At 36.4% G+C, this 22915-nt stretch overlaps 2 protein-coding genes across 2 annotated transcripts in view; both read right to left on the bottom strand.

Annotated features, from left to right (window-relative positions):
• Window positions 1–22915, bottom strand: part of RP1 (RP1 axonemal microtubule associated) — a 262671-nt gene that overhangs the window by 184184 nt on the left and 55572 nt on the right. Inside the window, exons 8-12 of the mRNA XM_037739712.1 lie at window positions 19926–20004; window positions 7499–7574; window positions 6586–6662; window positions 6448–6479; window positions 6139–6268 (exon numbers count right to left, since the gene is read on the bottom strand). Of these exons, the coding sequence (XP_037595640.1) occupies window positions 6139–6268; window positions 6448–6479; window positions 6586–6662; window positions 7499–7574; window positions 19926–20004 (394 nt within the window). The remainder of the gene's footprint in view (window positions 1–6138; window positions 6269–6447; window positions 6480–6585; window positions 6663–7498; window positions 7575–19925; window positions 20005–22915) is intronic.
• On the bottom strand, window positions 8548–12727 carry LOC108306657 (interferon-induced transmembrane protein 3-like). Its single transcript, XM_037739722.1, has 2 exons — window positions 12638–12727; window positions 8548–9026 (listed from the first exon to the last, which is right to left on the bottom strand). The coding sequence occupies exons 1-2, from the start codon at window positions 12725–12727 to the stop codon at window positions 8595–8597; spliced, it is 522 nt and encodes a 173-aa protein (XP_037595650.1). The 3' UTR covers window positions 8548–8594.

Raw genomic sequence — 22915 nt, 5'->3', positions numbered from 1 at the left:
CGAAAAAAAAAAAAAAAAAAAAAAAAAAAAAAAAGAAAGGAAGAAAGGAAGATGGAGCCCCTCCTACTACCCAAAGTAGTAAAATATTATAAGCAAGTACCTCGTAGAACAGTTTATGGACTGGTATAGTTAGCAAGCCAATGCTGTGTAAAATATTACTCTTAAACTTCCCAGCATAAAACATTTATTTCTTACAATTTCTACAGGTCAAAAATCTAGGAGCAACTTACTTGAGTGGCTCTTTATAAATCACGTCGTTGGTTGGGGCTGCAGATATCTAAAGGCTTGTCTGGAGCTGGAGGACCCTCTTGCAAGATGACTCACTAAAAGGGCTAATGGCAAGCAGCTTTTATTCCTTGCCATGTCAGCCTTTCCACAGGGCTGCCTGAATGTCCTTATGACATGGCAGCTGGCTTCCCCAGAGCGAGTGATCTGAGAGAGTGCCAGCAGGGAACTGTAATTTTATAATATACTCTTGAAAGTCATACACAGTTATTTACACCACATTCCATTTTATAGAAGGCAGCCCCTAAATTCAGCTCATGCTAAAAGAGAGAGGAATTAGGTTCTACCCTTTGAAAAGGGCAGTATCAAGTAATTTGTGAGATATTTTAAAACCTCCATATTGAAAAATGCAATTATCAGATGGGGGGGAGGGGTGTCCACCATTACTGAGGCTTGAGTAGTTGGTTTTCCCCTCACAGTGTAAACAAAACCGGGAAGTGCAAACTGGGTGCAGAACCCACTGCATCTCAGCAAAGCCGCTATAGCCAGACTGCCTCTCTAAATTCCTCCTCTCTGGGCGGGGCATCTCTGAAAGAAAGGCAGCAGCCTCAGTCATGGTCTTATGGATAAAACTCCCACCTCCCTGGACACAGCACCCGGGAGAAGGGCAGCTATGGGTGCAGCTTCAGCAGCCTTAAATGTTCCTGAGCCTGCCAGCTCTGATGAGAGCAGTGGATCTCCCAGCACAGCACTCAAACTCTGCTAAGGGATAGACTGCCTCCTCAAGTAGGTCCCTGACCCCCTTGCCTCCTGACTAGGACACACCTCCAGCAGGGGTCAACAGACATCTCATATGGGAGAGCTCCAGCTGACATCTGGTGGGTGTCCCTCTGGGACAGATGGCAGAGGAAGGATCAGGCAGCAATCTTTGCTGTTCTGTAGCCTCTGCTGGTGATACCTGGGCAAACAGGGTCTGGAGTGGACCTCCAGCAAACTCCAGCAGATCTGCAGCAGAGAGGACTGACTGTTAGAAGGAGAGCTAACAAACAGAAAGGAATTGCATCAACAAAAAGGACGTTCACATAGAAACCCTACCCAAAGGTCACCAACATCAAAAACCAAAGGTAGATAAATCCACGAAGATGAGAAAAACCAGTGCAAAAAGGCTAAAAATTCCAAAAACCAGAACTATATGAATCTGTATTTTACAGTAAATATACTGAAATTTCAGAAGATATAAAGTTTGTGAAACTGGCCCTGACATAAAATTAGCCATCAAGGGTTCAGTGTTAAAAACTGAATCGCTTTGGTTGTCTGGTTCTTCCTTTTAGTTATAAGATCCCACAATGGAGACAAGAAGACTTGTGACTGCCATTGCCAATGTTGTTACATATTGTTTTTAATAACTAAAGAGTTTATTATCATAAAATGAAGTTCCCTGTGGCATTTCAAAGAACTTCTCATGCTGTGTGTCTACTTTTAGGCCTAGTATTACCAAGAAATAGTTCAGCAACACTCAGAGATATCAGCATTCTAATACTCTAAGTACAGAAAAAACTAAATTCACAACCAGCTGAGTAACTAAATAGAAAGATTGGCTCATGGTGGCAAAAAAAGAACACATTGTTTTGTGGAGGAAAAATTGTAAGTCAAAATATCTCGGGCAGATATTCTTAAAATATTTTCTTGAAAAGATGTCTACAGGTCAGCATTGTTCATCAAAATACTTTCCAGGCATGTGAAAACTGATTCATTAGTGTGAATTTATGGGACACTGAGCATAACATCAGGAAATAATCCTGCAAGTAATTATCACACATAAAAGACCTCCTGTTGCAAAAATGTCAGTTACACTGAGGAAAATTACTCATATTATCCTCCACCTGCCATTTTTAGAACTGCTCATTCTGCTTTGTATATGGCAGGACTAGCATATTAAGATGCTAGAAACACTGAAGGGTAAAAAGTTTCTTTATTTGCATCAGCTACCAGTTAGTTTGATCTACACAGAGGTTCACATGCTAGCAGATGGTGACTGCTGCTTGTCGGAGATTCAGCTTGGGCTGTCAGAGGCAGTTCTTTCCTGAAGGGCCTCTTTGCATGACTGCCTGGTTTCCTTTCCACATGAAGGCTAGGTTCTAAGAAGGATTAATCTGAGAAGTGAAGACAGAAGATGCAGACCTTAGAAGTTCAAGTGTTGTGTCAGTTGCATTCAGTTAGTCATAACATCAAGAAAAGGGGCGTCCAATCTTTTGGCTTCCCCAGGCCACACTGGAAGAAATTGTCTTGGGTCACACATAAAATACACTAACAATAATGATAGCTGATGAGCTAAAAGAAAAATAAATCTTATAATGTTTTAAGAAAGTTTATTAATTTGTGTTGGGCTGAATTCAAATTAATTCTCTGGCTCATTTCTAGAAGGAAAGATGGACAGCCCTATATATGATCACAGTTTCTACTCCTCAGCAAATGCAAAAGAACTGAAATCATAACAGTCTCTCGGATCACAGTGCAATCAAATTGGAATTCAAGATTAAGAAATTCACTCAAAACCACACAGCGACATGTAAATTGAATGACCTGCTCTGGAACCACTCCTGGGTAAACAATGAAATTAAGGCAGAAGTCAAGAAGTTCTTTGAAACTAATAAGACCAAAGAGACAACATACCAGAACACAGGAACACAGCTAAAGCAGTGTTGAGGGAAATTTACAGCACTAAATGCCCTCATCAAAAAGCTAGAAAGATCTCAAATCAACAACCTAACATCACAACTAAAGGAACTACAGAACCAAGAGCAAATAAACTCCAAAGCTAGCAGAAGACAAGAAATAGCCAAGATCAGAGGAGACAGAGGCATGAAAAATCCTTCAAAAAAATCAACAAATCCCAACTTTGAACTATACTACAAAGCTACAGTAACCAAAACAACATGGTACTAGTACAAAAACAAACACATAGACCAATGGAACAGAATAGAGAATCCAAAAATAAGACCACACACCTACAACCATCTTCTTTGACAAAAACAAGCAATGGGGAAAGGATTTCCTATTTAATTAATGGTACAGGGAGAACTGGCCTGCTATATGCAGAAAATGGAAACTGGACCCCTTCCTTAGGTCTTATGCAAAAATTAAAGACTTAAATGTAAAACCCAAAACAATAAAAATCCTAGAAGAAAATCTAGGCAATACCATTCAGGACACAGGCAGGGGCAAAGATTTCATGATGAAAACACTAAAACCAATTGCAACAACAGAAAAATGTGACAAATGGGATCTAATTATACTAAAGAGATTTTGCACAGCAAAATAAACTATCATGAGAGTGAACAGACAACCTAGAGAATGGGAGAAAATTTTTGCAATCTATCCATCTGACAAAGGGCTAACATCCAGAGTCTACAAGGAACTTAAATTTATAGGAAAAAAACAAACAACCCCAATAAAAAGTGGGCAAAGGACATGAACAGACATTTCTTAAAAGAAGGCATTTATACAGCCAGCAAGCATATGAAAAAATCTCAACATCACTGATAATTAGAGCAATACAAATGAAAACCACATTGAGATACCATATCACACCAGTCAGAATGGAGATTATTAAAAAGTCAATCTCTTTGCTACTGTGAATAGTGCTGCAGTAAACATATGTGTGCATGTATCTTTAGAACAGAATGATTTATATTCCTTTGGGTATCTACTCAGTAATGGGATTGCTGGATCAAATGGTATTTCTGGTTTTAGATTTTTGAGGAATTGCCACACTGTCTTCCACAGTGGCTGAACAAATTTACATTTCTATCAGAAACCTAAGTGATGGGTTGACAGGTGCAGCAAACTACCATGTCACACATATACCTATGTAACAAGACTGCACATTCTGCACATGTGTTCCAGTACTTAAAGTAAAAAAATGAAGTTAAATTTTTTAAAAAATAAAAATAAATGTCAAAAAACAACAGAGCTGGTGAGGTTGCAGAGAAAAAGGAATGCATTTACACTGTTGGTGAGAATGTAAGCTAGTTCAACCATTGTGGAAGGCAATGCGGTGATTCCTCAAAGATCTAGAAGCAGAAATACCATTTGACCCAGCAATTCCATTACTGGGTATATACCCAAAAGAATATAAATCATACTATTATAAAGATATGTGCATGTGTACATTAACTCCAGCACTATTCACAATAGCAAAGACATGGAATCAACCCAAATACCCATCAGTGATACACTGGATAAAGAAAATGTGGTACATAACCACCATGGAATATTATGCAGCCATAAAAAGAATTGAGATCATGTCTTTTGTAGGGACATGGATGGAGCTAGAAGCTGTTATCCTCAGCAAACTAATGCAGGAACAGATAACCAAACACTTCATATTCTGTTATAAGTGGGAGCTGAATGATGAGAACACATGGTCACATCAGGGGGGAAACAACACACACTGGGACCTCTGGGGTTCTAGGGGAGGGAGAACATCAGGAAGAATAGTTAACAGATGCAGGGCTTAATACCTAGGTGAAGGGTTGATCTGTACAGCAAACCATCATGACACATTTACCTATGTAACAAACCTGTGCGTCCTGCATATATACCCCAGAATTTAAAATAAAAGTTGATTAAAATATATACAAAAAAGAAACATCAAAAAATAAAAATGAAATATATACAAAAAAGAAACATCAAAAAATAAAAATAAAAAATATAAGATCAGAGTTTCCTAATTTGCAAATTTCTCTCCTTTAATGTACCCAACTGTGTGTGCTGGTACCATTAGGCCCTCACATCATGATGCTGCAGGACTGGAGTTCAGGGAATCCAACCCAAGAAACTGCTCTGGCTGGGGCACTTGATGTGGGAAATAAATGGTCTTGGTCTCTGACCCAGTGGTCTCATGTTTCCTACAATTAAGTTACAATTTAGATCCTTCACAGTTTCTGATTTAACAATGGGAGATATTTTTGTGACCATATCTGCAAATACAGGATGTTAATAAAGAAAAAGAATAACAATAGTGGCAGCAGAGAACCCAGGGAATAAGTTAAAGGGCCACTTTGACTAATTTAAGTGGATAAGTAATTTCAAGTGGGAACAAATTTTTGCCCAGGTAAGGAAAATGTCTAAAAAATAATTTTGGAAAGAGAAGCTCTTAAGAAGTATTTTTAAACAGACACTTATTTTTATACAGGAGAAAACTGGATCGTTCCCCAAGATCTCAAATATGAGGCAGAAGGGGTTACATTTTGAGAAATGCTTAGGTGAGTAGCTCCAGCACATCCTCAAGACTGAACAGCACAGTTTCCAGCACAGCATAGTACAGCTAAATTCACAGGTGTAGCAGGCAAATATTGTTTAAATAATGAAGGTCCAAATTCAAAAAGGGTTGGAGATTTGGGTTTATAGTCAAAGATCTACCAACATCTGTTTACTCTTTGTCAATTCTCACAGTTACATCTTCATGACATGAAGATATTAAACATCAAATCTAGTTTGTCTTGTTTTCCCTTTGTACCTTTATTATGACATTAGCTACAAATAATAATTATTAGAATTGTTGTATTTGTCTTCTTCATTAGATTATGCATGTCTGAAATTCAGAATAGTATTTTAGTTATCTTCTCTGGTCCCCAAATTAATTAACATGGTCTTTTGGTAACTGCCTACATTTTATTCTTCAATTAGTTAATACCAAATATATATATTTTTCATAGTGCCCAGATTTAAAGCCTGTCATTTATTGATAATTTTTATTAATGCAGATAGTTAAATTATTTAAATGGCCTAACACTGGTGTAAAGTCATCTGAAAAAAGAACAAAACTATACATTAAACTGTGTCTAGAAATCTACCTTCCTTTAACCCCTAGACGTGTCTAGCACCACAAGCTTTGTACGATGGTTTTACCATATTTGTCTGTCCTATCTCCAATGGCGTCAACTGTGCCATCTGGATGCAGGCGGACAAACCCTCCAGTCAACTTGTTATAGAACTGAAGAGTATTTCCTTTTGTAAACTTCCATCTTTCTGCAGCCCACTAAAAAGAAAAACAAAACAAAACAAAACAAATACACCAGTATGAGAAGAAACAAAGAGAAGGAATTGCTAAGAAACAACACATACTAAACATTATATGCTGTTTTTGTTTTAACACATCAAATAGCCATTTGAACATTGTTTATATGAAATAATCTAAAGCCCCAAACAAAATCTTACTGTTTCTTTTCTCTTAAGTTCCAGCTTCTGCCCTGAGAAGATAAAGGAAAGAGAAGGCCATTAATTTCAGAAGGGTCATGCTTTCTCTAGTCATCATAAAACATAGTTTTTCTGGAAATGTGTATACATGATACCTACTTGCAGAGAAGATACTGTTATCCCTGGCATACAGTTCTCTGACAATTTTACAATCATCTTCCCCCTGATCTAGCCATCTGTGAAAAGAAAAGTATATCAATTATTTTCACACTTTATACTTACATTAACCATGAGCAATTATCTTCCCAAGTCAGAAATGCAAGATAGCAGGAAGTGGAAAAGACCTGGCTATCTGGTTCTGAAAGGCAGGGTAGTACAGAATGGAAAAGGAAATCCTAAAATTACTATAAGAGTGCAAGGGAGGTGGAAGAAACAGTTACTATCTGCTATGTTTTTGCCTACACACAGGTGAGTTACTCAATCAGCCTGGTGACTGTCAAAGTCATAGATGCTATTATTCATTGGATCAATTTATCTTGTCCTTTGGCTACTAAGTTCAAACTCGAAGCAGTTACTTCACAAATGGCTACTATTGGTTCCATAGGAAAAGAGGCAGGAGAGTATCAAAAAAGAAAAAAAAAGCAATTTATCACCACTACTGGGAAAATAACTCAAAAATCAAGGTCTATTGACAATGGGTAAGCACGATCATCTTTGTATAAAAAGCTACATGAAACACTGTGTGTACATTTATTATTTTTGAACCTAACTTGGGACCTAATCCAAAGGGAATATGCTTTGTTGTCAGAGACTTTCATTTTCTTTCTGATATGTACAGAGTCATATTTTTAAAAAGCTATATTTATTTAGCATTACATATTAAATTTCTATCATTAGGAATGATGATAAACATAATAAATGTCTTTCTCAATAGAAGAAAGAGCTCCTAAGATTAATATTCACAAAAGTTACCCAACAAAGCCTTAGTGACTAGGAACAACTAAATAAGCTATCCAGTTCTCAATGGATAAACTTGGAACTGACTAGTATGAAATGAATTACACCTACACACCTGTGACAGAAGAAGGTATATTCGTAATTTGTTGTGGGATCCTTGATAACAACATCATCGAGAAACCAGCCATTTCCTAAACACAAAAAAAGAATGAAAATGTCATATAAGTAAATATGGTCCAATATTTTCAAGTTTTGAGAACAAAGTGCTAACTTCCAAATATATGTAAAGGCCTTATACAACATAAAGCTTTAATACTTCAAATAAAGCAAAATATAACAGAAGTAAACTGTAAGGAATATATTCCTTATACATGTAACAAAAGCAAAGAATTATTTTAAAGCTGCATGTTTTATGATATCTATTTCAGTGTGGTTTTCCAAACAATTAGAACTAGAACAATTCTGTGGCTGCTTTTTATTTCCTAAACTGCATTCATAATCCTGAACCTAACATCTTCCAAAGACTATATACTTGATGGTTACCAATACTTTCTATTTCCAGAAAGTTTTTTCCTTACATTTTGATTTTGTTTTTGTTTTTGTTTTTGAGACGGAGTCTCGCTCTGCTGCCCAGGCTGGAATGGAGTAGTGCAATTTCAGCTCACTGCAACCTCCACCCCCCAGGTTCAAGCGATTCTCCTGCCTCAGCCTCTGGAGTAGCTGGGCCTACAGGCGTTCGCCACCATGCCTGGCTAATTTTTTTTATTTCTAACAGAGACAGGGTTTCACCATGTTAGACAGGATGGTCTCGATCTTCTGACCTCATCATCTGCCCACCTCGGCCTCCCAAAGTGCTGGGATTACAGGTGTGAGCCACTGCACCCAGCCCCAGAAAGTTTTTTAAAGTTTAAATTTAAACAAAGTCTGCATAAAATAGGTGCTCTGATAGACTAAACATGAATAACCATTCAGAAATCCTGTCCAAGCACACAGACTCAGCTGGTATACATAAAGGTAGAAATTTCTTTTTAAATGTTGTTTTTTTTTCCTCAGGAACACGTGCACTTTATTGAACGCCATCATATAAATGTGTGTGAGGATAAAGGGCTGATACAGGACTCCGCTAGGGGGCAGGGCGAGGAATGGAAGTGGGGCACATGGGAAACAGGTCATGGGCAGAGCTCCTGGCCTGAATGATTCCTCTTGCTCTATCAATAGGCTTGCAAGATAAATACTGGGATGATGATTAGCAGAATGGTCATGATGATGCTCAAAACCAGGGCCCAGATGTTTAGGCACTTGGCACTGGAGGCATAGGCCTGGGCCCCGGTCAGGTCACCAATCATCTTTCTGTCTCTAGATTTCACGGAGTAGGTGAACGCTATGAAACCCAGGCAGCAGGAGTTCATGAAGAGGGTGTTGAACAGGTACGAGATGACATGGTCAGGCATGGAGGTCTTGCTGTGGATGTGGACCACAGTGGATGTTGGGGGAGCCTGGTTATGGGGCACACCCAGCACAGCCACCTCATATTCTTCCTTGATCATCTCGTAGTTGGGGGAACGGTCGGTGTTGGTGGGAGTGAATAAGGTGTGGACAGTGTGGTTAATGGTGTCCAGGGAAGACCAGCTGTGGTCGGGTTGCTAGGATAGTTCTCAATGGGCTCTCCCTTTCCCCAGTCTTAAATGTTTAATTTCATATTAATTTGCAAACAAGAGTTAATTAAAATCAATTTTACTTACACATAAAATATTTTAATTAGTCATAGTGGTTTTGTCTATGCAAAGATCCAGCTCAAAATATATCTACTCTAATTAAAATAATTGAATTGATGAGTTACTACTCATAAGCTATAGGATAAAATTTATTTTTTTCTTTTATTTTTTATTTGCATATGTTTAGAGACGGAGGCTCACTCTTTCGCCCAGGCTGGAATGCAGTGGTGCAATCACAGTTCACTGTAGCCTAAAATCCTAAACTCAAGCAATCTTCCAGCCTCAGCCTTCCAAGTAGCTGGGAATCCAGGTGTGTATCACCATGCCCAGCTAATTTTTAAATATTTTTGTAGAGATAGAGTCTTGTATGTTGCCCAGGCTGGTCTTGAACTCCTGGCCTCAAGCAATACTCACACCTCATCCTCGCAACATGCTGGAATTATATGTGTAAGCCACTGTTCTCAGCCAGATAAAACTTTTTAATGCAGCATACAAGAGCCTTCAGCTTACTCTTCAGCTTCACCCCTCATCACATACTCCCATTATTGAGTGGTGCCAAACTCCTCACAGTTCCCTAGATCAGTGGTTCCCAAACTTAGCATGAATCTGAATCACCAGGAGGGATTACAAAAACACAGACTGCTGAGTTCCACAGTTTCTAATTCAGTAGGCTTAGCACAGTCAGCCTACAGTGATCAAATGCTCCAGTTTGCCCAGGACAAAGGGTTTCCCAGAATGCAGGATTTTCAGTGCTACAATCAGGACACAGCCAAGTTAAATCAGGAGCGCCACAGGCAAACCAGGATGGCTGGTAAGCCTAGATAAGACCTCAAGCATTGAATCTTTAACAATTTTCCCAAGCAATGCTGATGGCCCAGGAACCACACTTTGAAAACCACTGCCATAGATGATTCATATACATAATTCTATGCCCTTACATATGCTATTCGCTACACCTGGAACAAAATCTCCAAAATGTTATTTAATTTTTAAATGCTATCTCCCAGAAATGAATTACTTGTCTCCTTTAAGGAAAAATAAAATGTTACCAGAATTCTAAAATGGGTTTTAAGAACTTCTGAGGGGGCCATAAAGAAAACTCTTAGAGGTAATGATATATTGATTTTAACAATACTTTGTTAAGAAGTTAGTTTTTAAATTATTATTGTAAAAATATATTTTCTGCATTTTTATCATGTTTTTCCCATAAGAAAGAACCAGAACTAGATTTAGAGAACTAGAAAAGATGGGTTCCTAAAGAAAGCTAGGCTACTCGTGCAGGAATTAGGCAAAATAATAGGGATTAGATCAAGTTCTACTGATTGTGTTACTTTCTTACGCAGTATAAGTAGTTTTATATTATTAGTTACTTAATATAATATTCATTTTTATGGAATTGGGTTTAAGAAAATGAGGAAAAAAGATATTAAAACCATGTGTCATTCCAGCACCTGCACGCACACACACACATACACACACACACACAAATCAGTTAATTTGCTCTATCCATTTTCAATCTTGTTCTATGTGTACATATAGCATGCCCATATATAATCAAATTGGATTGTACTGTATAAAGGGTTGGTGTACTGCTGTAGTAGATATATGTTATGTGCTTACTGTATTGTTTCCACTTTCTGATTATACAAAATGGCTACATTTCTCAGCTTCCTGTGAAATTAGGCAGAGGAACATCTGGTTCATTTATGACAATGGAATGAGAACAAAAATGGTATGTCAGTTGCAAGTTCAGCACTTAAGTACATCTTCCATAATTCTCTGGCCAACTCCACCTTCTGTGGTAGCCTCAAAAGCCATGTAGCAGCTACCCTCTGGCCAAGACCTGATCCCCAATTCCCTGTTTGAAGAATAGCCACCTGGGAGACTATCCAAACTGAATCAGATTTTTATGTAAATGAGAAATAAACAATGTGCTTATGTAAAGCACCTCACATTTGTGCGTAGTTTGTTTTAGCAACTACTGAGCATTGATTACCCCAAACATAGATCTGCTTTGTTCACTTGATTTTATACATGAGCATTTCCACATTTTCCCTAAATATTCTCAGACAACATGCTTTTCAAAGTTGTATAGTATTCCAGTGTATGGACATACCATATGAAATATATTTTCCATTTTAAAATAGGGAATGTAGCTACCATATATAATATAATCACAATTTTGTGGACACATTTTATTTATATTTCTCAGTATTTCTTGGTAACTTTCTAGAAGTGGAATTACTGAATCAAAATTAAGTGCTATTGTCACATAACACTTCATAACATTAACCATGGAATATTGCATTATTTGTCCACAGTTCTTTCTCCCCTACCCCACTGACTTTGGTCTTGGCCATCTTATTTGATTTTTTCATCACAGCCCCAAATTGGGAGCAATCTAGATGTCCTTTCATGGGTGAATGATTAAACTAACTAAGGGAAATCCATAACATGGAATATAAAAGGCAATAAAGAGGAATGGACAATTCAAATGCACAACTTGAGTGAATCAACAGGAAATTATAGAGACAAAAAGCCAATCCTATCAGATTATATGTGATTCCATTTATATAGCTCTTGAAATGAAAAATTTTAGAAATACAGTACAGATTAGTGGTTGCTAGATGTTAAGAGGAGGAGACTGTGGAAGAGGGTAGAGGAACAGGGTAGAAATGGCTATAAAAGGGCAACATGAGGGCTCATTCTAGTGATGATGTTTTGTGTCCTAATTATATCAGTATCATTATCCTGGTAGTGATACTGTACTACAGCACTGTAAGATGTTAACACTGGGAGAAAATGGGTAAAGGGTACAACTTCAATTAAATGTACAATTATCTCAAAATAAAAAGTATAATTAAAAATATAATGGAATTGTTACAGAATTCTTACATTTTTACAATTTTTATTTCTTTGAATAATAAAATTTATTCTGGGTTACTTTGAATTGATTTTTTAAATATCCATTGCTCATTTTTCTATTAAACACATTTAAAACTTAATTCAAATCTTATTCTGTATTATTGATGTAGCTGTGTGCCCATTATTATGACTTTCACTGAACTACATTTAAAAAGTGTCACCTTCAATGCATTTTAACATAAAAATCTTCCTTGTTAATCTTTTTCAAAATGTTCATTGCTATTATACCCTTATTTTTCTTCCTAATAAATAACAGAATCATTTTTATCTGCTTTATTGAGAAATATTTTACAGACCATAAAGTTTACCTGTTTAAATAAGTTCAATGGTTCTTAGTATATTTAGAGGGTTGTGCGGCCATCACCATAACCCAAATTCAGTACATTGTCCTCAGCCCAAAAAGAAACATTGTGCCTTTTCACATCTTTCCCAACCACCTTCCTGCCTTCCCTCTCCCAGACCTAGGCAACCACTAATCTACTCTCTGACTTTGATAGATTTGCCTATTCTGGACATTTCATAAAAATGGAAATTATATAATAGGTGATGTTTTGTGACTGACTCATTTAAGGATGGAAAAAAAAAAAAACTCTGCTGTCTGTCTCAAGACTTACCTTTGAATGAGTTGTGTTGCTCTGTATTTCAGATTTTCTCTCTTTTAAGTTTGTGATTATCTCTTGATCAAAATTACTACATACCCCCATCTCTTTCTAATTCTCTCATTTCCCCACTTGTGATGCTCCACTTGACTTTGGAACAACCAATCACTTTTCTATATAGAAACCACTGAAGCAGTCTCTTTCCACATAAAATTAATCTGGCATCAGATTGTTTTTGCCAAACCAAAAGGACAGGCCAGGGTGCAATTCAGTTTATCAAAATTCTGAAGTCCTTTTACTGCTGACACACCACAGAAGCACGCAGCTGGGGCTTAAATTAAGTATGTGGAAGATAAAACTTTCACCCTTCTTGCCAAACTACAATGGTGCTCTAGAGCAGCAAGAAGGACTGGATTACATAACCAGCCATGGTAACTGATTGGTAAATAGTTGTTAAGGAACAAATACGTTCACTTACTCCAAAAGAGGGCAGAGCCTATAAATCAAACTTTCGTGGCTAGAGCCCCTAGTATTCTTAATATGGCTTTCAGACAAGGCCGGTCTAATACAAATGAGCCTGTAATTTTATTGTCCATGCTATTTATTATATACATATATATTTTCATGTATGTACATACTGTACATATATGTGTATATATATGCTATATATGTATATATTTATATAGGCTATTATGCTGAATAAGATCTTTTTTATATTTTCTATCAAATATCGCTAGCATATAAAGCAGCCACTAGTTATTGTATATTTATTTAATATTTAGCCATCTTACAAATTTCCTGATTTCATTCATTTTTTAGTTGATTCTCCTTCAATCTGAATAATCATTTATATCTCCACTAAGCAATGCTTTAAATTTCTTTCCAAAATTATGCTGCTTTAAAATCTTATAATTTTTAATAAAATGCTTTCCAAATAACAATTAGTAAATATTCATAATGAGAAAAATCTATTTCTGGTTTTTATGGATTTCATTGTCTATTAAAAGGATGCCTTAAGTTAAATTATTTTTAAACAATTTTAAATAAATATATTTTTCTGCTCCAAATTTTCAAAGATTTTTTTAACAAAATTTATCATTGTTAACAAATAATTTTTCTGCTTCCACCTTTTGAATGATACATTTTATTAATAGATTTCCTAATATGGGACTGTCTTCTGATTTCTTGGCATACACCCTAATTAGTTGTTATACATTAATTATATACTTCTTGATTCACTTTATACACATTTAGCTTAGAATATCTGCAAATGTTTTTATCAATGAGACTAACCTATAACTGCTCCTCTGGGGAATACAGACTCTGTGAGACAAATAACATCATGGCAGCAACCGATGTTTCTCAAAGAAACACATCAGTTTTATTTGGTTAAGGTAAGAGAAAATGAGAAATGTTTTTTAATCATCCTTTTCATGAAGAGGATCAAATTTATTAGCCCAAAACTGTACATAGTATTCTCGAGTTTTTTCTCTTGTGTATTTACAGTTGTATTCACTTTCTCTAAATTTGGGCATTTATTTTCTTTCCCTTTTTTGTCTATTTTGAATGCTATTTATTATTTATTTATTTTTAGAAATGAGAGTCTTGCTATGTTGCCCAGGCTTCTCTCAAACTCCTAGGCTCAAGTGGTCCTCTTGCCTCAGGCTCCCAAGCAGTTGGGACTATAGGTGGGTGCCATCACGCCCTAGTGGCTCTCTTTTTTATTAAACTTTTCAAAGTCTGGTTTAATATCTGTCAGCTTTTTTTTCCCCTAAGAACCAGTTCTTATAAATGACATTAATTCTTCTAGTTTTCTATTTTTTTGATATTTGATTTCTATGTTTATTATTTTCTTTCCTATCTTTTTCTCAAAATTTCACTATTTCTTACCTTCTTGCATAGTTTAGCTCATTTTTTTTATTTTCTCTTTTTAAATACTTGTTAGATTGTGATTTATAATAAGAAATATGTTTTTTGGCCTTCTTCCCTGTTTCCTGGCACACAGCTCATAAAAATCCTTTGAATGGTCAAAGTGGTAAGTGCCTTTTTGTATGCTAATGAGATGACTGGTAGCTGGGGGCTCCAGCCAGCCTCAGGATGGGGACTGGTGCCAGAAGAACCAACCACAGGATTTGCAAGATGGAACTTTCACTACCATACACAGACCTGGGGGGTAGGGAAAAAAAGAGGGGTTCAAAGTTGAGTCCATCACCAACAACCAATTATTAAATCAATCCTGCATGTGTAATGAAGCCTCCATAAAAATCCAGAAAGACAGAGTTCAGAGAGCCTCCAGGCTGCTGAAGATGTGGAGGTGCTGGGAAGATGAGGCACCCGAGAGGACATGGAAGCACCACACAGGCCCACATGCATTGCCCTGTCTACCTTTCCATCTAGCTGTTCATTGCTACCTTTTGTAATATCGTTAATAATAAGCTGGTAAGTGTTGGTGTTTTCCTGAGTTCTGTCAACTGCTGTAGCAAATGACTGAACTTGAGGAGGGAGTCATGGGAAGACAGGGCAGGGACCACCCTAGGGCCCTGTAGGGACCCCCTAAACATGAAAATGTTAAAATCTTAAATTCCTCTTGAAAATGCCAGACACCTAGCTAGCCTTAAAAAATAAACTTAATAAGCAAAAAGATAATAATAACAGCCTAAAACAACAGTTTGAAAAGTTAAAATAACATTTTGGTTCCCTCTAAAAAAGAAAGGTAACAACATATGTCCCTGAGTTGTTTTCAGAAACTCGGGACCCCGACCAAATGGATCTGCTGGCATGCAGACCTCAGGTAAGGGGAAACTGAGTACTCATCTATGACCACCTTTTTTTATCCTAAATTTCTTCCTGAGAGATGTGGAGGAGGTCACGTGCATGGGCCAGAGCTAACATTCTTTTCCGCTGACCCCAAATTGTTAAACAAAGTTTTCTCTCCTTTCTCAATTGCAAACCACAAAATCTTTAAATTCACCTATGACATGTGTGCCGGATTTCAAAATGTCCCACAATTTTAGGTCAAAGCAATGCACAGACTCTATATATTAACTTATGACTTTGCTTATAATCTCTGCCTCCAAGCCTTTAAAAACCCTTAAGTATAAGCTGTTAAAGCAAACTACATATGGCCTGAGAAGGACTCTGTACTTTTGTATTTGAGTCCTTGTGGATGAACTGTAACCTCGCTTAACAGTCAGACAAAATTGAAAACCTAACTTAGAAGTATGCTCCTGTAACAATAACTGAGTCTTGGCCAATCCCAGCGGCCATTCCTCAACCACTCATAGACTTCTAAGTGTTCAAATTGTGTTCAAATAAGGCAAATGCCAACCTGTAACCAATCCAGCTATTTCTGTACCTCACTGCCGATTTATGCATGTCATTTCACTTTTTTTGTCTATAAATCTTCTTTCACCATGTGGCTGTGCTGGAGTCTGTGAATCTTGCTGTGATTCTGTGGCTTCCAGAATCGTCATTACTCAATTAAACTCCTTTAAATTTAATTTGGCTGAAGTTTTTCTTTTATCAAAGCCATCAGGGAGTTTGGGTCTTAATCATAAGCTGCCCGGTTCTCCTTGGTTGGCACCCTACAATAAATGCTTCACTTTCCCTGACTGCAATCCCAGTGTCAGTGTTTGACTTTACTCTTGCCAGGCAAACAGACCCCAGCTCAGTTCGATAACACCTGGAAATACCAATTTCTGGCCAGTTGGTCAGAAGTTGTAGAGGCCAGGACTAGCTATTGGCATCTGAGGTCGGGGTAGTCTTGTGGGACTGATCTCTTAATTTGTGAGGCATGACACTAACTCCTGGTAGATACTGTCTGAATTGAATTAAATAGTAGGACACCCAGCTTGTTGGAGGGAAAACATCCTATATATTTGGTCACAGAAGTGCTCCGTGTTGAGTGTTAAGAGCACAGAAGAAAACAGTTTGTTTTTCCTACTAAATAATACTAAAAGTGAGACTATTAATACACCTTTGAATGTTATAAAGCGTACTAGTATTCTCTAATTAGTCAATAATATACTCCTCATATTAAACGACCAGAATGCCACAGGAAACAAGGGGAAAACTAATTTTCATACCCAATCCATTTAAAACTATTAGACAAACTATTTCTTTTCTTCCTCCTTGAATGAAATCTAGAAAATTTATTCTGAATATTTGGATTGCTCTCAGGTAATAAGTCCATTGGTTTCTTTTATCACAAAACTGGGATAATTTCAACAATTATAATGACCAATCCCATATAATAATCAAAACTTCAAATTTCATTTAAAGGCAAAATGTCTCTCCTCTCCCGTCTTCAGTTCTGGAATCTTGGGAGGTAGGCAGGCTCACAGGTTGCCTTCTTCTTCCTGCCTTTACCCAGGCTGAATATCCTTTATCTGAAAAGCTTGGGATCAAAAAGTGTTTCAGGTCTCAGATTTTTAAATATCTGCATTTATGTCTACTGATTGTGCATCCCATATCTGAAAATCCAAAATCTGAAATGCTCCTAAAGGCATCTCCTTTGAGTATCATAATGATACTTTAAAAGTTTCAAATTTTGAAGTATTTCAAATTTTGAATTTTCAAATTTGGCACTCAGATATATAATTTATGACCCTACAGAATAAACAGGACAGGCAAAGGTGAGAGGTAAGAATCTAGAAATGTCTTATTAACCAGCACTGTTTATATATGTATGTTGGTGAGTAGGTATTTAAAGCAGGAATCATTTATCTTACTATCTTCTTGGATTATCTGCCTACAATTCTACTCTGGCTGTTCTCCAGACTACCCTTTCTTTGTGGCCAAAGGCCACTGAGGAAGCCTGCAGATTGTTATTCAAGTTGGGGTCATCTAACAATTTCTAGAAGGCACAGGTTCTTCAAGTGGTTTCTTCACAACGGAAAAACCCCTCCTACCCTCTCCTATTACTAGTGATTGGTGTATAGGTATCAAAGCAACAGCCAACCTACTGCAATGAAAACTTGTAGTTTTTATATTCAGTGGTGAACCCATAACTTGTCTGTCCCTTCCTTCATAAGTCCTGAATATGTAGCCTTGTGCCTACATTTGGGATGGTGCTGGGATGGGTCTGAATATACGTGTCCCCTAAATTCATCTACTGGAACCTAAGACTCAATGTGATAACATTAAGAGGTGGAGCCTTTAGGATGTGATTAAGTCATGAGAGCTCAACCCTCCTGAGTGGGACTAGTGCCCTCATAAAAGGACTTCAGGGAACTAGCTAGGAGGCCCTTTTTGCCCTTTCACCATAGGAGGATAAAGCAAGAAGGCCCTCCCAAGACAACAAATGCCAACACTTTGATCTTAGACTTCTCAGCCTCCAGAAGTGTAAGAATAAATTTTTGTTCTTTATAAATTGCCCAGTCTAAGATATTTTGTTACAGCAGACTCAAACTAAATAAGACAGAGAATAAGATCTTGCTTCTACTATTTGTTCTGGTCTTTTGAGGCTTCAGCAGAAAATGAGACAGAAAAAAACACCATTGTAACATTCTGTTAGACTGTACTTATAGTTCTGATTTTCACTTCGGCCCAAAATCATGAAGAGGACTGAAACACCTTAAGTGATTAATTTTTTTTTCTTTCTCCCTTTTAAGTAAATTTTTGTTTCACTAAATTGTGGTCAGAGAAAGTGGCCTGTTTGGGAAATTTTACTGAGATTTTCTTTTTGGTCTAATATCTGAGTCAAATTATAAAAATGTTTCATGAAGCTTTGAAATGAAAATGCTTCCCTATCTACAAACACCTGAGGAGAGTAACTGAAGGATCCAACTAACCTACCAAAATCTGACACATATGATAAAACCCTATCCTATCTTCTTTTCATTTCTTCTTGACTATCTAAGAGTATTTTACTTTATCTATTTACTTGCAACGTTATCTGTGGAATAAAGGTTCATGAATCTTATAATCTCATTGTGAATTATAAACTTTATCAAAAGAGCGCCTTCTTCTACCTTTTAATGCTTGTTGTCTTTAATTTTACTTTATCTTATAATAAGATTATAACTAAGATTGTTTCTTTATTTACATATTTCTGATACATTGCTTAAATTTTTATTTTTAATATTACTGGGTCATTTATGTCAAGTGTCTCTTGCATAGAACATATCGTTGGACACGGGATTTTTTAGGTTTAAAAGTTTTGCCTTTATTTTTGTTTAGAAATATTAACAGAAACTCAGAAATAAGGCCAAAAGATGACTACCATGTCCTTTCAATATTGTAGTAGAACACTAACAAGCTTGCCTGAGAATCATTTGACTTACTGTGGAAGTGTAACATTAGGTGACTTAATATTTACTATGGATTCAGGCCTGTACAATTAGCTATCGATTGATTAAAAATAATATGCAAATGATTTACATCATTTTGTCTGAGAGAGAAGACAACCTCCAAAGCATATTTGTGTTGTCTATAGAACACTGCTCATATTTTTTATTTATCAATCTTATTCATAATTCTTTTCTCACTGATTACATGTACATATTTTTTAGTTTCTGGTAACCTCCTTTGAGCCAGATTTGTCAACCTGCTAATTCCCCCATTAATTATCTAAACACACTGTCTACTCTGTATTTGTATAAGAATCTTGTTCTTACTTTGAAAATTATACTTTGACACTTTTCAGTAAGAAAGTTTATCATCTTGTTTGATGCTTTTGGGTTTTTTTCCTTTTTTTTTTTTTTTTTTTTTTTTTTGCCCCTTTAGTAGCATGCCTTTTTTTAAATGGATTTTGTTTATCTTATAATTGTTTTATACAGTAGCAGGAAATAAATTTATTGGGAAGATGTGAGTCATCTCACAGAGTTGAGGAGAAGAGTGAGGAGAAGAGTGAGTAAAGGCATGAATAAAATGGCAGCAGAAAACACAGCTGAGACCTGACTGCCAGGATAGTCTCCTTAACATGCCACTGTTGGACAATCACTAGCCTTCAAGGAATATCACCACCAGGAGATACAACTGCTGCCTCCACCCCTAGCATGCTGGAATGCTGTCACATATCACAACATATAAATCTCTTATCTCCTCTATTTTATAAAATTACTCTTTCTAGCATTTAGGCCCATCCTAGATTGTCCCCTTGGTCAAATCTCTATCATTTTGAAGAAAAATACATCTAGTTAAATTTTAATGAGTATTTGGGGACAATATTTAGATTTCACATAGTCAATACATAAAGGTCCATTTTCTACAAATTTTCCACAGTATTTTCTAGATTTGAACAGAGTTTCACATAAATACAGTGGAATCACACCTTCACGAACTCTCTGTGGAAGAGCCTTACCTGGGCCAAGTCCATCATGGCCTATCACAATCTTGCACAAATTTCCAAGGTGCACAGCCTCCAGGAAAAAGGTGTCAGTCTATAACGAATCAAACACTATAATTAGATCTAAACTATAACTCTGACTTATACCAAGAGTATAAATTAAAATGCAGTATTTTTTTTTTTTTTTTTTTGAGACAGGATCTCCCTCTGTCACCCAGGCTGGAGTGCAATGGCACAATCTTGGCTCACTGCAACCTCTGCCTTCCGGGCTCAAGTGATCCTCCCACCTCAGCCTTCAGAGTATCTGTACTACAGGCTTGTGCCACCATGCCCAGATAATTTTTGTATTTTTTGTAGAGATAAGGTTTTACTATGTTGCTCCCCAGGCTGGTCTTGAACTCCTAGGCTCAAGCAATCTGCCTGCCTTAACCTTCCAAAGTGCTGGGATTACAGATATCTGCCACCGCACCCAGCCAGTAAAAACTGATTGTAAAAATGAATTTACAATTAAAAGGTGCCATAGTTGTGGTCCAGTGGTTTATATAATCAGAATATAGACAAAACGTGAAGATCACAGAATACTTTCAACAAAATCAAAGATAATGGTATATGTTTCAATGCAAAAAATCATGATCCAAACTTAAAAAAAAAGATAACAAAACAAAAAATAACCTTTGTATAGTGTATTATGTTTCAAAATATTTTCATGTGCATTTTATTTTGCCTTCAAAAATTGCTAAATGAAAAAAAAATCCCTTCTACAGACAAAAAAGTTGAAGCACAGATCTAAGATTAGAGCTCAGCTCCTCTGACGTGTAAGAAGACTATTTTCTTTTGAACCTCTTTGTCTCTGCGTGAGTGCACTGTTAAGAATGTAAATAATGAGAAACAAAACTATTAGCTTTCATTAACAAAAAAATACTGTTCATGCCTGGTACAAATTAATGGATAACATTATTATCCCTTTATCCACCAAACACAATGTTTAGAAAAGCAGGACTTTTCTATGCAATAAATGAAAATTATGAGTTATGATATTGATAATAATCGATGTAGAGAACTCTAAGGAAAAGAGAAGAAACATATAATGAAAATATCCTGATATACTCATTAAGAACTAGTTGGGTCATCAAGGAAGGCTGAGATTAATATAACATGATCAACTGTCTATAATTTACTCAGTAAAAGAAAAATTTAAATATTATATGCATATTATTAGTAATAAATTAACAATGTATTCGGCTTCTACATTCAAAAATAAAATTTGTGTATATAATTATCCACATTTAACAATATACATATAGATTTAAACATCAACGAAGAAGGAAAAGATGTCAAGAAGATGGCAGATTAGGAAGCTCCAGACTCCAGTTTACACATGGAGATGCTAAGTTAACAATAATATAAGAACTAGAATACTTTTTTTTGAAAACTTTAGCGACCACTTGAGAGATGCAGCCCTCAGGCCAATGCATAACCAAGAAAGGACTTCATCCAAAAAGGGCAGAGAAGTTCAAAGCATTTTACATGCCCTTGCCCTACCGCTACGTGGCATAGTACAGTACAATAAGAAGGAAACCACCTACACTCCAGAACCTCCCTCACAACAAAAGCAAACAGTAGACCATACATCCAAAATTCTGTCTTGTGTGAAGGCTGCCTGAGAAACTGGATTATGTCTCCCCTGACTTGGAGCCATGACAGAAATGGCAGATAGTCTGGAAGGCTAAAAGATAGAGGCCTGCCCTGTAGCCTGTGTTTTCAACAAAACTTCTTCAGTACAGCAGACAAACAAGGCAAGGAAGAGATTGTGGGCTCTGGTTAAGAAACAAGAGGAAGCACTTAAGGAAATTAATTACTTAAAATCAAATACATAAGCCCAGGGAAGACACATTGCCAGAAAAGGTTTAAGAGGTCCCAAACTTCCACCTGGGCTGATCAATGCAAGTTTTCTCCTAGTAAGGCCAGTCCATAATGACTGCGAGGTGTGGTTGTATTTTTAATTGTCCAAATCTCAATAAAAGATCACAAAGCTTACAAAGAAAGAGGAAAACATGGCCCACTCAAAGAAATGAATGGCTTCATGAAATGACCCTAAAGAAATGCAAATCTCTAAACTTCCTAAAAAAAATTTAAGACAACTATCTTAAAATGCTAAATGAGCTCAAAAGAATACAGAGAGACAACTAAATGAAATCAATAAATTCAGACATGAATAAAATGAGAATATCAACAAAAAGATAGAAACTATAAGAAAGAACCAAACAAATTCTAAAGCTGTTAATATAAAAACTGAATTGAAAAATTCACTGATGGGGTTTAGCATCAGATTTAATAAAGCAGAAGAATCAGCTTACTTGAAGGCAGGTAAGTTGAAATCGTCAAGAAGGGAGCTACAAAATAAAAGAATGAAAAAAGTGAAGAGAGCATAAGAAACTGATGAGACACCATCAGGCAGGCCAATATATGCATTGCTGAAATTTTAAAAGGAGAAGAAAGAAACAGAGGGGCACAGAGCTTTTTGGAAAAAAGTAATGGCCAAAAACTTCTAAAATCTGAGGAGTGAAATGCACATGTAAATTCAAAAAGCTCTATGGGGTAAAACTAAAATAAACCAAAAGAAATCCACACTTAGACCCATTACAATCAAACTGGTGACTTTCAAAGAGACAATCTTGAAAGCAGCAAGAGAAAGGCAACTCATCATGTATGAAGAAGATTCTATAAAAGTATGAGTAAATTTAAGTAGAAACCATGCAGGCTAAAGGCAACAGGATGATACATTCAAAATGCTAAAAGAAAAAAAAGAAAAAAAAAAAAAAACAATACCTCCCAACCAAAAATTCTACATCAGGCAAAATCCTCAAAAGTGCAGAAGTAATTAAGAGTTTCCCAGATATATCAATTGAATAATCTCATGATCACTAGACCTACAATACAAGAAATGCTAAAGAAGTTTTTTCAAACTGAAACAAAAGGACACTAGATACTAACATGGAAACATA

This window comes from Cebus imitator, unplaced genomic scaffold (assembly GCF_001604975.1).
Source record: "Cebus imitator isolate Cc_AM_T3 unplaced genomic scaffold, Cebus_imitator-1.0 Scaffold73, whole genome shotgun sequence".
Lineage (NCBI taxonomy): Eukaryota > Metazoa > Chordata > Mammalia > Primates > Cebidae > Cebus > Cebus imitator.
The sequence above is the reverse complement of the archived record's forward strand: the minus strand, read 5'-3'. Positions and strand labels throughout refer to the sequence as shown.

Coding starts and splice junctions, on each gene's coding strand:
- LOC108306657 (XM_037739722.1), bottom strand. CDS start 12,727: ATGGGGGTATGTAGTAATTTTGATCAAGAGATAATCACAAACTTAAAA. Junction 9,027..12,637: donor GCAACACAACTCATTCAAAG/GTAAGTCTTGAG, acceptor GAACTATCCTAG/CAACCCGACCACAGCTGGTC.